General features: G+C 35.0%; 1 protein-coding gene and 1 long non-coding RNA gene across 2 annotated transcripts in view; one reads left to right on the top strand and one right to left on the bottom strand.

Moving 5' to 3' along the window:
- The window catches only part of LOC135212429 (uncharacterized), a 282113-nt gene that overhangs the window by 222704 nt on the left and 41909 nt on the right, over positions 1-17500 (bottom strand). The window lies entirely within an intron of this gene.
- Positions 1-17500, top strand: part of LOC135212428 (uncharacterized) — a 52949-nt gene that overhangs the window by 3656 nt on the left and 31793 nt on the right. The window contains exon 2 of the mRNA XM_064245794.1: positions 6146-7054. Within this exon, the coding sequence (XP_064101864.1) occupies positions 6808-7054 (247 nt within the window). The 5' untranslated portion in view covers positions 6146-6807. The remainder of the gene's footprint in view (positions 1-6145; positions 7055-17500) is intronic.

Raw genomic sequence — 17500 nt, forward strand, 5'->3', positions numbered from 1 at the left:
CTGCTAACATTTCGCGTTTTTCATTCAGCATGAAGTACAAAACATGAAACCTTCCTGATTTCATGCGGGTCTATGAAGAGAGATTCTCCCGAGAGCACATGAGACCACCTTTTGAAAGTCTTCCCTCAAACGCATTTTTCCTCACTCTGGAACTGCCAACGCAGTCTATAATAATTACGACACATTATCTCCTCTTTATGTTGTTCTTGTCTTACGAAGTCTCTCCCTCGGGATAAGCTAACCCATTTAGAATAATTGAAGGAGGGAGTCGTGTCTAATTAGCGTCAACAAGACCCACAGAACTGACGAGAGAAATATTAATAAAACCCTCTGACTCTTTACCTGGAAAGCGTTATTTGATTACCTCTTTCTCACTCGGTACCTGATGCCCCTAGGTGGAATACGGCTAATGAGAGAGGAAGAAAGGGAACCACAGTTGCCAGAAAGTAAAATACACAATTTTTAAAATCAAAATGCAAACTTTTTTTATAAGTTCTTTTGGCATGTCCCTAAGCTCTCTCTCTCTCTCTCTCTCTCTCTCTCTCTCTCTCTCTCTCTCTCTCTCTCTCTCTCTCTCTCTCTCTCTCTCTCTCTCTCTCTCTGGCAAGGGGGAAAACCTAACGTCCTATTCACCTATTTCAACATCGGCTAAAAAAATATGATGTTAATTCATTACCATATGCCCTGACATAGAATAAAATCATAATAAGAAGGTTTGCAGGCTTACTCCCAGAGTAAGCTAAAAGAAGCCTAGGGGCACTGTGCCTTTAACTCGGTCATTAATTAGAAAGCTTTTTAAATCTTAACCCAATTGATCTCCGGACGAACCCCAGATGTAACTCTATTCTTGGGCGAAAACAAAGGAAAACTGCGGACTTCTCCGACAACAAGAGTATAAACTCACAAAGATTTAGCAAGATCTCATAATGGGGTAAAGCATTAATTACGTAGGTGACAAAAATGATTTCATACGTTTGAAAAAGAAATACTGACAGAGTATCTTTTGAAGCTTATATATTATATCTTTTGATTTGTTATATTTATTTTATAGCAGTACCGTAGGAAAAATGCTAAAGTACATCGTAGTTGAATTATTTATTATATTTTTTTATAGCAGTACCGCAGGAAAAATTGAAAAGTACATCGTAGTTCAGTGAGTTTTACAACACGAACATTGATCAACAACGTCGCTTTCAAGCTTACGACCGAACAACAACGGTCTTGATGTTTATTTGATCTCATTTAATGTTTTATATTGTACATTCGGAAGTCATACACGATTCGGATTTTAGTTTTATGTTGCTCTCTGACTTATAATCCCTTAGGAAGATTTTCTTACTACTGGTGAATGTATAACTCATAGTTATATAAAACACCAACTTCTACTTAACATTTTAGGATGTCCTCGTTTTGCTACATCCCAAAATTTAATTGATTCATAAAAAAATGTGCTGAATTCGAAATAATTATGATTATTATTATTAAGAGTAACACTGAATTTAGTTTTTGCACTTTCAAAATCCAGTCGACTTCTTACTGGTCGAACATCATAAAAATGCTGGATTGAAAATTACGTTCATTGGTGACCAAGTTCTCAGTGTCTTTCGTTCTGAATAACCTTCAAAATGATGCATATTTCTAAAATATAATGTGGTACGTGTATTGAATTGAGACTGAAGAACGTTAGCCCAAGATAGCATAGAATATATGTGAAAAGCAATAACACTGATAAGACTGAACGTGAATAAAATTCAATATGTATTAAAATTACTGATCAAGTGTTAACTAACGTTAAAACTTTATATCTAAAACATACATTCTCTCTTCCTGTTATTAAATATCTGAGAAATTAATTTACTTTTGTAAAACACGGGTAACAGGAGTTTCACTTGTAGATCCTAAGAAAAGATAGATTTGTGACGCGAAATCGTTACAAATAAGAGGGAAATCCTGATTCAGAATTTCATATTATTCCAAGCTTTAGTCTTGCACACATTATCAAAAAACAGATGAGCTTATGCAGTTTACTGAAGGGCACGGAAGACACAATATTATTTTGATATTCTGAATACACCTTATTGTAATCATGATGTGTGTATGTATATATATATATATATATATATATATATATATATATATATATATATATATATATAGAATCATGACTACAATAAGGTGTATTCAGAGAGAGAAAGAGAAGAGAGAGAGAGAGAGAGAGATTAGAGAGAGAGAGAGAAGGGCTTAAAATGATAACATTCATAAGCATTCAATAGTTAGTATACCTGGATAACATTGAAATAGTTCACCCAGGAACAATTTCTAGCGTAGCTCTTCATTGCAGAACAATGAATGAACTTATAATTCTCCTACGATGAAAAACACGACAGAAATATTCGGCACATGATTGGCAGGGCCTTCATGCAACCGAAAAAGCTTTGGCTGATAAACATTAAGATTCCTCTTTGAAGTTTAGCGACTTTTGTGCCACGAACCAGTTGCGTGTAAGCGAATATCTCGGCCACAGAACAATTGATAAGGATTGCTGGTTCATGCTGCGGAGGCAAGAGAACTAAATTGCTGAATTACAGCCCTTCGGAAAATGTTTAGAAACTTTTTTGTTTTTTTCTTTTGTTAAGAAAATTACCATGGAAGATGAGCTTGTACTCTCAGATTTGCATGTATGAACACACACATATATATATTATTTATATACGTGTATATAAATAATATAAAATCTAATATATATAATATATATATATAATATATATATATAATATATATATATATATATCCTATATACTATATACATATACATATACACAGAGATTTAAGAGAAATAAACAAAACGAAAGTATTGGATATGAGAAATATGTTGCATAGAGATGCTTACATGCACGCAAACACAAACACACACACACACACACTCACACATACACACACAGGCAACACGCACACCGCAAGAGAAAGAAAGAGGTCAAGCGAGAGAAATACCGAGGGAAAAAGAAAAAGCAAATAAATTCATTTTGTTCGCGCGACTCAACCGCCATGATGGGGAAAGTATGAACCCAACAATTCTTGTCACCGGAGGGATATTTCCTTTAGCAACAGTCCAACACTTCGAGGATGCTATCATACCCCCTTAATTGCGACTGAAAACTGTCATTACCGCCGTCTGAGAGAGAGAGAGAGAGAGAGAGAGAGAGAGAGAGAGAGAGAGAGAGAGAGGAGGGAAGGCAGGAACGGGGGCACAGACGATGCTAAATGAACTTTTCATATGATTCCTATTGTTGGGAGGCAAGTTCGGACGGTCAATCCACTATTGTTATTCAGGCCCGGCAGGAAAAGGGTGATGAAAGAGGAATAACAGAAGGGTTTAACCTAAATGAAAGTTACAGGGCCGCCTTTGAAGGGAAAAGGGTCACACACAGGATTCAGAGAAGCGAGAGGTGGGAGAGAGTTCCGTTCCTTCTTGAAGGACAAATCAATATTTATTTTCTCGACTTTGCTGGGAAGATGTGAGAAGTGGTAACCAGATAAGTGTTAAGTTGTGGTTGGAGATGAAAAGGATTATTTGAATACTAGTGGACTTTCAAAATAAGAGAAATGAGTCATCTTGCAGCAAAACCAAAGAGGATTCGGTGAAGGGGCAAAGGTTAGAGTATTTGCCTCAACAAATTACCTTTAGTTTGTTTTAATGCCAAGGTGGGAAACTAAGGGGGATGGGCGGGGTTGGGGGGGGGGGGGTGGGACTCCACAGTTCCGAAGCAGGCTTAAATGAGATTAAACCGACTTTACATTAGCAAGAGACAGAAAATGGATTAGATATAAAATGAAACCAATATCTAAGAGTATTTAAACTTCTCTCTAACTGTTATGGGGATATTCAGTCAGATATTTGTATCTGGAGAAATGCTAGTTTCTGTGCAATGTGCAAAGAACAGAGGTAGTTTCAACAAAGGCACTCTGAAAGAGGTCACTTTTAGTTAAGCATTCCTAGACATATTATCTAAGAGGAGGAAGGAACTCTACCACACTCCATGCCATTGCAGAAATAAACATTGCCAGTAAAAAGAAAAACATGTTTATGGAGAGAAATCTGGAAGCCATAAGCAGAGCAACAAGTCAAATTTCTCCAGACTCTAAAAGATGGACATTAGTTTCTTCTATGGATCAAAGCTTATAGGGACACTTGAGCCCGCAAGAGAGTTGTATGGGAACGTAAGAAATGAGCGTTTTCAATTCCTGCGAGATAATACATGTAAAGGGAGGTGCTAAATGTTCCCACGAGGAAGAACAGTATAAACCAGATTCCCTTTCATCTTTGAAAAATCAATAACACCAGATCCTACGGGGTGAAACAAAATGGAGCGAGCCAGACTTCTGAACAAAAGACCTAAGTTGACCAAGATATAAGAGGTGGGAAAAAATCAGACGACACAAATTTTAGTGAATTCATTCGTTTTCAAAAGAACAGATATCTGAATTCTGTCACAGAAGGTGCCTTGGTAAGAACAGAAATGGTTACGAATGACTATAGACCCGTTTCCTGAAAAGGATGATTGGAAAGCAGTTTCAATGAAACTAAGGTTTAGGAGGCTAAAAAAAATATCTTTACCCATAGTTACCAAGATGGGGTTTTTGGCACATTAAAAGTACTTAAAAGTCTATATTATTCAAGTTGTAATTTGACTATTTGTGTTTTTCATTACTTCCCTGACCCTGTGGTAACAAGAACGATCTAATTATGCAGTAAAGAGGTATATTGATGGGATGACGCCATATTCTTAAACTAATAACGCACATGCTTGTGATAGGTCTCGATATTAAAAAATAAAAAAGATGATAATATTTTATGATCGATTCCCTATTTCATATAAAGGTTTTAAATTCTCTGTATCGTGTTTCAGTTTACATTTTGTGGAGGGAGACATTTATTAAATTGCTCAGAATGTAATATCAATAAATTGGACGCACGAAAAGCATTATCGAACATGTATGTATAAGCACACTATAATTATTTTTAAATTGGAAATGTTACCTGTATTAGTAACTGCCGCATTCGATTCGAGAGGGGGGGTAGGATGTAAACAATTCAAAAAAGGTCCATTTAAACCTATTAGCGGATAACTAAGTGGTAGTTTCTCGACTTTGTTGCGGAGTATGCTCGATTAGAAAGTCAAAGGTTACTCAGTCCGTCCCCCTAAATACAGACAGAGAAGTGGCAGAGGATTCATTAAGAAAAGACATATCAGTCAAGTTGGTATGCAACATGATTTTCTAGTTTCTGCTAAAATAATCTTTGTAGAGATTATGTCTTACTTCATCTGTTGTTATTACTTTTTTTTTTTTTTGTCAACCAGAGGTGTTTTTGAAACACATGGCTGTATTGTCTACGTATTCTCTCTCATTTCTTATTGATATTTGAATTGTATTTTTGTTATTACTGTTTATTTCTTCAACCAGAGACTTTTTGAAACACATGGCTGTATTGTCTAACTATTCTCTTTTATTTCATCTTGATATTTGTTTATCTTTCTCGTCTACTTCTGTTCATATGCTTAAAACATTCTGCTTTGTTTTCTTCAGCCCCTCCTAGGAATTATATTCATGTACCATCGACTTCAGTCTATCCTTTATTGTACACCAGGTCTCATTCGACATGCAAGGTTTCCGTTTTGTTACCCCCATATCCCAGCTCTTCCTTTCGAGCAGACTTACAAACATTCTCAGTGTCAAACCAGAATTTTGACTGTTAGTTCGGTGGTTTTTAATTGTAACGTTACTGTGGCAATGCCAAGTTGGTAATCACTTTAGACATCTGGACTTTTGTAGCTATTAGCATTCTTTGCTGATCTTTTTTCCCCTCTCTCTATGAAAGGCCAAGTTTTATATATTTGTTTTTCCACGTCAGCCACGCTCTGTGAATCGAGAATCAAATTGACATTATATCTCTATGATACCAGGATTTATTTCCATTTCATACCTCTCGCTCAAAAATAAACAAATAACACAATTTTTTTTACAGTTTAGGCCAAAACATAGAATTGACGTGAAAAGAAGTAATGCAAGTATTCATGTTAATTCTCACTGCGATGTATCTAAATATAACTGTCGATAAACAAGTGACACGATTTTTCTATTTCAGGCGTAAGAATAAGAATGAGATGAAAATAACGGGATGAAAACATCGATTCTTATCGAATTTGATGTTTTTGGCGAACTGAAATACACGAGGAATTGGAGACTAATACTCTTATGAATCGTTACCGTGGGGAATGTGTAGCAAAGGTTTTACGTACAAAGTGGCGATTGTTAGAAAATTTTAAAAAAGTATATTTTTAAGCGCTTATGAAAAATAAACATATACATTTCTATAACGTGTACACCTGCAAGAAACTATTTATAATACTAAAGCTACATATCACTAAAGCTCTTAAACCCTGAAACAAAGAATTATTGAATGGTATAATCTGTATCATAATTAATTTATTTTATTTTGCACCGGAGAAACGCTTATACTACAGAATTTGCGAATACCGTCAATTTATGTAGGTGTGGACTATCTAATAAATTAAATTTAAGTTTTCATACTACAAAAAGTGATCGAAAGTAACTTAAAAATGTATGAAAAATAAGTGTAAAAAAATGTCATCAGATATATATCTCTACCTGCTGTTGTAGACCCAAAGTGAAATCATAATATTATAGGAAAATGGGTAACTTGACATTATCAGCATCTTAACGTAGTAACCATGGCAAATCTCACGAGATACTGAATTTAGGAGCATAATTAACCTGATCGTCGTCATGGAGAACTGTTGGCGGACCGTTTGTATTCTGGCCTTAGTGTTGTTGTTAAGACTTTTCGACAGAGTCGAAGGACACGCGCAGGCACCCGGAGTCTCTTCCTTCCTCTCAACATCACCCCCGACGGAATCACTCCGGGCACTGAATATGGATCGTATTAATGGCCATCCCCAGGCCTTACAGCAGTTCTTCTCGCCATACACACAGCAGTCTACCCTGACGCCTATACCGTCAGGTCCAGCAGAAGGTAAGAGATAGTTTTTGCCTATTTTTATTTTATTAAGGATTAGAAGCCCCTTTCAGATCTGACTAAGAGAGGGAGTGTGAGTGTTTCTTCAAAATTCGAAGTCTTTGAGAGAGAGAGAGAGAGAGAGAGAGAGAGAGAGAGAGGTGCCGCATTTTCCCAAGTTATTTCAGATTCAATATTCAGGGTTTTCCAACATGCTACAGGCTACTATAGTAGATTCACATCACCCGTGCATCTGATGTCTAGGCCCGTCCCTTACGACGTTCCTGATTGTCTGTTGATAAGCCGGTCACTGGGATGGAAACTCCCAGTCTCTCGAGAGAGTTCACATAGGCAGGATGTACGTTCCATCTCTCCTGAGGGATACGTCTTTCAAAAGTATCCCTCAGGAGAGGCGGAACATACATCCTACCTATGTGCACCCTCCAGAGAGACTGACAGTTTCCAGCCCTGTGACTGGCTTATCAACAGCGAATCAGGAGCTTCGTAAGGGACTGGCCTAGACGCCAAATGCATGGTTGATGTGAATCTATAGGGAATATATCAGTGCCGTATGTTATATATGGAGTTCAGTCACCAAATTTCTATGACATGAATTCTTCAGCCTTAGATCATTTTAAATACACGTATATCGATTAACATATTCAACTCTGGACTTCGAGAGTGCGCGAGTGTTCTGAAATCAAACATTCTAAGGGGGTGGGGTAGGAGATGGGAGGATGGTATGACACTAAAAATGAAGTGAAGGAATGAGTAGAAATAACTTCATTAACGGATGGCATTTAAGAATTCTGACGCATAGCAATAGATTATCTAAATTCTGAAAGAAAATGGAGCGCATTGATTTATTTTATTGACGAATGAACGTCTTGTATTCGACCTGGGAGTGAAATGGCTAGTTGTATTGATATTAGTGGACATGCAATATAATTATCAATGATGGATTGATGATGACATACAAAAATGTAGATTTTGAAGGACATATTATGCCAAGAGTAATTGACGTACACATGAGGAAGGCATGACTGGCTTAATAGCCTATAAAAGATCATGGTCATGGATATGGTACGTTTCCAAGTCTCACTTAAAATTATGGAAATAAAGTTATGAATAAACTAAGGTACTTTGGAGTGAGTTAAATGAAGAAAATTCCGTAGAACGATTTCTGTAATTAAGTTAGTTGGGGATTTGCTGTACATTGAGAGAGAGGACGAAACGTATATAACGAATTATTGAAGTTTCTAAACATTAACGGATTTTATTCAGTTTATTCTGTGTTGAGGTAAAATGTGAACATAAAATTGATAGAAAAATAAAAATGGGTCAGCTACAGGGATAATATTCCGGTTATGAGTAATAAGAATCCTTGAAAAAGGATGAGTATGTAAAAATAACAAGGAGTGAGGCAACCCCCAGCTTACTCGGGGTGCACGCAAGATTTTCCCCTCTTGCATAAGTTATAAACATTATATTCCTTACTTTTAACGCAAATTAATACGCGCTAAACTCTACGGACAAACAGAGCCTTGTTTCACTAATTAAAATCAAAATAAATCGTGAATATCGTATCCAAAAATTCCAGTATATTTAACTCAACGTGAAACACCTTTTTCCGACCTTTTTAGGCTCTTCCATAGGCCTTCCCTACTCCCTCGGCCTCCCCTAACAAGAACAAGAACAACAACAACAAAGTAGTTTGTAGCCCTACTCCCGAGTAAGCGAAAATAGCATAGTTATGAAAAGATAAAGATATGACGAAAAAAATATATCAAAATGACCAATAGCCTCCATTTAGATAAATTTCCTCTTATTTCGTAACCCTTCCGGTATGTTGACACTTCTAAAAACATTTAAAAAAAACAGCCCGTGTTACATATACTGGATAAATGTGGCTCTGAATTGTTGCACTTCCGGAAGGCTCTCTCTTTGAAATATTATAGGGAGTTTTCAAATGGTGAATATTTATTTCCTGGTGCATGGAAAATAATAAAGGGATGAAAAGAGCTCGTTTTGCATATCACTCAAAAAAAGAAAAGTGCATTTTGAAATAAATGTAACCACTAGAAATCATTGAGTTCTGGAATAGTTTTGTGGAAATCAGGCGTAGGTATTTAGTTTTTTTAGTTAACCAAAATATTTTTAGCAAGAATTCAAATTCAAGTTTGTTCCTTAGATTTTAAGGTATATGACACACACACACACACACACACACAGAGAGAGAGAGAGAGAGAGAGAGAGAGAGAGAGAGAGAGAATCAACGCCATATTCCATATTGTTTTTATATTTTTGAGTACCAAGAGAATACCCCTTTCAGAACGAAATCCGTGCACTGAATAATTGTATCTGAAGACGAATTTTTCTGTTGTATCATTGCTGACTCTGAAGAGGAAGATCGTGCAAGTATAAATAAGTAAAGGACAGATAGACGTGAGTTCATTTTTTTTATTTTTTTTTTTAGATATCTAAGCGTTTGTTAGGCTGAACTATAAATATGTAAACTTCTACCCTCACAATAAGGTTTAACAGTTAGGAAACTGAACACGTTCTAAATATCAACATTTCATGTGTAATCTGATTAATTCTTCCACAATATGTTTTGACGAAACACCTGGATTTTACCATCATCTCCGTCGTAAGATTCCTAATAATTTTCCATTATTTAGGAAAGTTCTCTAAAAAGAAATTGCATTGTGCTTTCTCGAGACTAAACCGGTTTGAACCCATTGTCAATACATGTCATTTCGTAATGAGATTTGTTCCATTTTACTTCTGTATTGTTTAATCACGCAATTAGCCTCTTTTCCATGACAAAGTGGCTCGTGTAGGTATCTATACTAAAAATAATCTTATTACTATTATTATGAAAATGAATTTTTTTTTTAATTTCATCCACACTAATTGCAACCCGTATATATTACTAAAAAAAACTTTCAGTTTTTTCGAGGTTGTACCAGCCGCTGATCCATTGATAAGGAAGAAAATGATACTTTTTTTTTCAACTTTGCCCTAATTATAATCTCTAGACCCCAGGGAACCACCAAACGATGGTATATCACTTCTAGACAGCGAAAGAAGAATCTTAGAGCTCTACTCGTACGAATTTTTTTGTTGGACTCAGCTACGTTATAATTTTCCAAAATAAATAACGCGACTTCACGTACGACATTGTTGCCATATTCCGAGGAGTCTGGTGGAGTCATTATTAACAAAATTTATGGAGATTCATGACGCGCCTTCATAACTTACCTGATCGAAGTCCTTGGTCTTTAATTTAAAGAATGTAATTGTGGCTAACACTAGAAGGGAGCTCTTATATATATATATATATATATATATATATATATATATATATATATATATATATATATATATAAATACACACACACACACACATATATATATATATATATATATATATATATATATATATATATATATATATATATATATATATACACACACACATATATATATATATATATATATATATATATATATATATATATATATATATATTTACATATATCTATATATATATCTATATATATATATATATATATATATATATATATATACATCTATAAATATACATTATATATATATATATATATATATATATATATATATATATATATATATATATATAACACGAGCTATTCAAGGACTTAGCAAGTACGACAGATTCGGCCACATCAGAGAACACTAATTAGAGGGATCTTTTAGACAGAATCAGGACTGAGAGAGAAATAATGAGCGGAATGAGCCGGATGTTAATTTTGGTCACGTCACTGCGTTCAGCCACGACCGCCTACTAATGATTTCCTATTAGAGAGCGTAGGCTGTTTTTATCGCGACAGGCGTCACGTCTGAAAAGTGACCCGTGAATATTCGTGCAAGATGGAGGAGTGGTTTTCCGGGTGCCCGAATATTAGAACACTTGCAGAAAATGAAAGCAAAAAATGCCCCGAATCTAGAGTTTTCTTTATGGTGTATAATGCTGTATGAGCCGTGACCCATGACGTAGCTTTCAGCCGCGACCCCCGACCTAAATCTGTATGAAACGTTCAACCAATGTCCATGAAACTCCCAGCCCGCTGTAGTGGCCTGTCCTTAAGAGTTGCCAGACGCATGATCATTGGTAAATTTAGCCTTAAATAAAATAACTACTATTGAGGCTAGATGGCTGCAATTGGGTATATTTGATGATTGGAAGGTGGATGATCAACATACTAATTTACAGCCATCTAGCCTCCGTAGTTTGTAAAGTCCGAGGGCGGACAGGAAAAGTGCGGGCGGACAAACAAAGCCATCTCAATAGTTTTCTTTTGAAGAAAACTAAAAAAGTAAAAAGGAACACTTCTCCCCCCTCTCCACACACACACCAATGAAAATTATATGGCAAAATTACAGGTAGTGTGGTCACCTTCATTTGTTCTATTATTTTGGGGGTATTTTTCCCTTTCATGATAAACACACATCTTCATAATACTCTCTTGATAATTCAAGACCTCTGCTTCGCAGAGGCGTTCGACAGCAAATAAGATTACTAGGTATATAGTATATCACTACACTATTTACCCTTAGCGACACAGAAATTATTAAGGGTTTCCAGAACGGTTACGTCATATTTACTGTATTTCTTACGAAGCATTCTTATCATTTATTATTCATAATATGTATACGTTCAGAACCATCCACAGAATTGCGTGCAATTAAAGAAAATTAGCACTGAACGAGACAACTGAGCACCTGATGAATAATAGCATAAGACTATGGATGGATAGTAATCGCCTTGGATTACTTAATGAAATAACAACCCATGACGGCTCCATCAAATGCTGCATATATATTTATTTTTTCTTTCAGAGATAGATCAGTTTTGCATTTTTCAGATTACATATAACATTAGCAGCTCTAACGCTATCACTACTGCTATTAGTACAAAATCACCACTACCATTAATAATAATAATAATAATAATAATAATAATAATAATAATAATAATAATAATAATAATAATAATAATAATGATAATATATGGGTGAGGTGGGACTGGGGGAAGATTCAAGGAATAGAAAATAGATGGAAAAAGCTGACTGGAGCGGCCGACCCTGCTATACAGTGGGACTACTAATAAGGTCGAAATAATAATAATAATAATAATAATAATAATAATAATAATAATAATAATAAAATAATAATAATAAATAGAGCATGGAAGAATACAACTTGTTCACTTATCAGACCCAGTGATTAAGGAGTTGACAGGAAAGTCAGGTTAGTGTAAAGGGCTGGAAATTAAAACACGCGACACTAGACAGGGAACCAGATCAAACGAACCTGCGAGTTGCAAAATGAGAAACACGAAACATTATGAAAAAAAAATATTAACTCATAATATCAAAGAACGTAACGCCGTGATGGAGATAAACTGAGTCTCTAGGGAGTAATTCAGATACACTGATAAACTGTCAAAGATATAAAAAGTTGTCTGAGGAAACAATTTGAGAGAGCTTCATGAATTGAAAGTCGCAAATGATAATTCAAAATGAGTTGCACTCAAAGAGATGATTACATTCTGAATAGAATTTTTCACAGATATGTCATGAATTATTCTTCAAGCTGACCAGGTATACATTTAAAAACCTGTGCACCTATATTTATAAGATCATCGTGGTGGATCACTGCCATTGCCTTAGCCGAATTATCTGTGATCTTTCAAAGTACTAATTGAAATGCTTTCACGACATTATTCTTTTAGCTTGGGAACGAAGAAAAGACCGACTTTCAAACACTTTTCGATGTGTAATTGCTGATAAGAAATGATAATGTGGTATTTATCAGGGTGACGCCATTCAAACGACATGTGATTATATTTCATTTCCGCGCGAGTGTTTTAAACTCCTGTCGTTACGTTAATGGACCAATTTACAGATGGAAATCATCTACATTAATTAGCAGTCCCCGTCGTCTGAAAGTCATAATTAGCAGAGGGCCATTGCATCTCTGCGTTCTTTTGTTTTATTTTCATTGTCCGTTTGATCTAGGAATGATCTGTTTCAAGATGTAATAGATAAGGAGCATAAGCTGGGGAAACAGAGAGAGAGAGAGAGAGAGAGAGAGAGAGAGAGAGAGAGAGATGGTGTTGATAAGCTCAAAATTACTGCCTACTTAATAACATTTTGGTGGTTCAACTCACGGAGCTAAACCATATGCCTTGAATTACATAATTCAATTTTTATTACTATCTAGTTCATATGAAAGTTTCCGTCGTATGCATGACATTTGAATTCAGAAGGAAAATTTTAATTTTAAACCTTTCCTTTTGTTCAAGCAAGTGATGGAATGATCATTATGAATCTTTACTTATCAAGTTCTTTTTCTCGTAACTACAATTCAATCAATTGTTAAATATATTGCCATTTGAAACGCCCCAACGAAGATTCATGACCCCGCTGGGTGTGATCAGTCACCCTTTCCCTCCATGTTAAACTTATATATAAAAGAAAACATAAAATATAATGTGCATGACCCTAATGTAATGCCATCAGTCATGCACAGCGGTACAACAATGCACTTTATGATCTCGAATAATATGCTCTTTGTGTTGTATAACGGGCATCGTTTTATTGACTTAACATTAACAGTTGATACACGCAATGCTAGATTATATCAGATTGACGAGAGTCTGAATCAATTATTTATTTATTCATTGTTTTTATATTAATGTGTTAATTTATTACAAACAGGATCTTATTCTGAAAGCAATCTTTATTCGGTGCAGATTCTAGAGGTGTCTGAGGGATGTTGTCAAGGGTGATGCATAAGATAATTATATTCTATCCAAAATATTTGTTCTTGGCCCATGACAGTTAAAAAAAATTTTATGACGCAATAAATACAGTAATGAGTGATAACGACCACCAAACAACGAGGCTTTCAAATCGTTATAGGTAGTAATAGAATTATGTCTGATTCTCCGCTGCACATCAATACTGTTACAAGTACATTAGTCAATAATTGTCCAAAATACAATGTAATTATCCCCGTAGAACAGAATGGGCGATCAAAATCAAGGACTTTTAGCAGAAAATGCAGAATTAATCATAAAATAGTGCTGGCTATATAAGCATATCTTTCGTTTACTCACTACGTAAGATCAAATGGTCAGCATTTATCGAAATCAGTTTCCTTACTATAAGAAACCGATAGTAGAATATTGTCTTTAAACCCTTTAAAACTCGAGAATTTCATACTCGGAGAAAGAGGTTAGACTGCTTTTGCTGAGCTTCTCCTCTGTTGAATGGACAGTCCATATCAAACATGATGGTCGCGATAAGTGGTTTGGTTTCGCACCCACTATATGAAAAAGAACGTTGGGTGGGTGTGTGTGTTATTGGCACTTTATCGAATGAAGACCTGCGGCAGATGAGGTCGAAACCCCACAGTAATTGCAAGCTCCTGGACGCTATCCTTAGCTTTTCTGTCCCTTTTAAGCTACAGCCCATGCTGTGCCCTAAACTAAAAGTCATGAAACTCATTTCCTCTCTTCATTCATTCATGGTAATTTATTGAGAAAAATCCTCATGCATTATTCATAAAATCCTTATATGTACGTTCAGTTCAATTGAATTAAACTTAGACAATAATTAAAACTCCTTGGAAAATGATTTGGCAAAGTGAAAGGAACGTATTGTCCATATAGGAAAAGTTACAAATAAAGGACAAATGGTTTTATTCGAAAGTGCCGAAGTGGCCGTGGATTCTGGGTCGGATCATGAATGGTCTGAGTAGAGTTTAACCAGCGATAATCCTCCCACCTAATACCAGGTCACCAATATCTATCCGTTACTCATTGTTAAATGCATTTACTTTTTTATTTCGCTATATTTTATTACTTTATTTATTATTGAAAAGTGGGATCTCTTCTATCTGTATTTCCCTTTGCCTCCTCTTACTTCTTCTTGATAACCTCCATATTCTTTGGAAGCTTGAATTTCAAGTCAATGGCCCCTTTAAGCTTGCTCGATATGAATAGATTCCATCTACTGAATAATAATAATAATAATAATAATAATAATAATAATAATAATAATAATAATAATAATAATAATAATAATAATAATAATAATAATAATAATATCAAGTAACAGAGGGACGTCTTTTCCTGTCATCAAAATTTTACAACATTACCCAATAAAGTTTCCAATTCGATTAGCATTCCACGATATTATTTCATAACTCAGCGCTCCAGACCATGAATCATTCTCGAAGGACATGGATATGAAGTTCGATTAAGCTGCGTTATAAGAAAAGCAGCAAAAGAATGTGTATTACAGTGCCAGTCAGTCATATAAGGTTTGGAAACTAAGCATCAATATTTATTGGGTCTCCGTATCTTTTTATCCTGAAGTTTCTTTCTAGACCTCTCTCCATAAAAGGCTGCACTTGGAATTGATCTTCTTCTATGTGAGTATCGTTTATAAACTTGCTAATACGTTCCAGTCTACATTAAGTGAATGGCATCGTGGGCTAAAATTCAACATTACTTCCAAGAAAATAATCCCTTTTATTTGGAAACCGACTTTACCTCAACTCAGTCAACAGACAAAGTAATGGATATTACATAACATGTATTCATACAATTCCAGACCAGACAATCGCGATATGGAAGGTTATACCTAAATAAATATATCTATATATTTTTTTAATCCCACGCTTCGTTTCCTTTACAGGAGAACTCCGTTTTCAATAATGTGGTCGAGAAATATTAGAGACAGGCATCTGGAGGAGACAGTCTCCATCTGGGACTCCGCGGGGAAAAGATATCTTGCGCAGGATGACAATTAATAAAGGTTTTTATTGAGTGTGTGATACGAGGAAGCTCGTTAGACATCTGGTCTGAAGGGATATGAGAGAGAGAGAGAGAGAGAGAGAGAGAGAGAGAGAGAGAGAGAGAGAGTATATATTGTAGCAGGAGGTTTTGAGGTATTGAGATATATCCTAGATCAAATTTTAGAGAGAGAGAGAGAGAGAGAGAGAAGAGAGAGAGAGAGAGAATATATATTATATATATATATATATATATATATATATATATACATATATTATATATATAATATAATTATATATATATATATATATATATTATATATATATATGAAGCAGGAGGTTTAAAGGTATTCAGATACTTTGCAAAACAAAATTTTTAGAGAGAGAGAGAGAGAGAGAGAGAGAGAGAGAGAGAGAGAGAGAGAGAGATAGTTACATGCTATATGAAAATATCTTGCACTGATGAACAGTCAGGCGCCCCCCGCTCCCACAGAAAAAAAAAAAAAAAGAAACTTATGTGCGAAGAGTCGATACCAGGGTACAAATGTCAACAATCGAGCGTCTCACCTCGTGAAAATGGTTGTTTGCGTGGCATTTCATTCCTCACTATCCTTCGTTCTCTTTGATCCTTACTTATATCTTTTTATTTTTTTTTTATTTACTTTTTTTTTTTTTTGCATTTCTGCCTAAGTGACTCTTGTCATGCACGAGCGTGACGTTCTATGTCGATTTAAAGATGTCTGACACTTTTTGATGTAGGGTAATAGACTGTGTTGAAAGCAACTAAGTATAAAGTGTATATTATATATTATATATTATATATATATATATATATATATATATGATATATATATATTATATATATATATACATATATAAAGCAAACATATGTGTGAGTGTGCCTCTCTGTCAATCTCTCTGAGAACAGAGTAATCATTTATCTAAGACCCTCTACTGACGTGCAGCAGCAACCATAGAAAAACAAGGAAAATATTTTTCTGATGTGAGGAATGGAGGAATGGGGAGGATCCTACCACACGCTTCCAAAAGTGTGCAAAAAGAATTCCAGGAGAAATTCGAGGGTAAATTTACCGCAAATAGAGAGAAAAATAAGGGCAGGAATAAATTCGGTCACCGTGTTGTCGGAAGGCACTCACGAATATTAGAGGTATTCGTAAATACTAAGGTCTGTAATCTTGGTATATGAAATCTGTCATATAGGAGAAGGGCAAACCTTGGAAAATGGCAAGGATATTATTCTTTATGTTCATTTCTAGGATGCATGTGTCATATATATTGACATAGATGACAGTGAAGTGTAGTTTTCACATTGCTTTAATGAAAAAAATAACTTTCACTTTACTTCGAATAAATAAATAATTAAATATATATTGACATAGAGGAGACTGAAGTGTAGTTTTCACATTCCTTTAATAAGAAGCATAACTTTCACATTGCTTTGAATAAATAAAAATAAAATATAAGGACTCTAAATTGTAGTTTTCACGTTGCTTAAATAAAAAAAAAGTAAGTTTCACATTGCTTTGAATGAATAAAAAATAAAAGGCAGGAAAGTCTTTTTTTTGTGGGGGGAAGGGGGTAGGGCAGATGTCC

Source organism: Macrobrachium nipponense, chromosome 41, assembly GCF_015104395.2.
Source record: "Macrobrachium nipponense isolate FS-2020 chromosome 41, ASM1510439v2, whole genome shotgun sequence".
NCBI lineage: Eukaryota > Metazoa > Arthropoda > Malacostraca > Decapoda > Palaemonidae > Macrobrachium > Macrobrachium nipponense.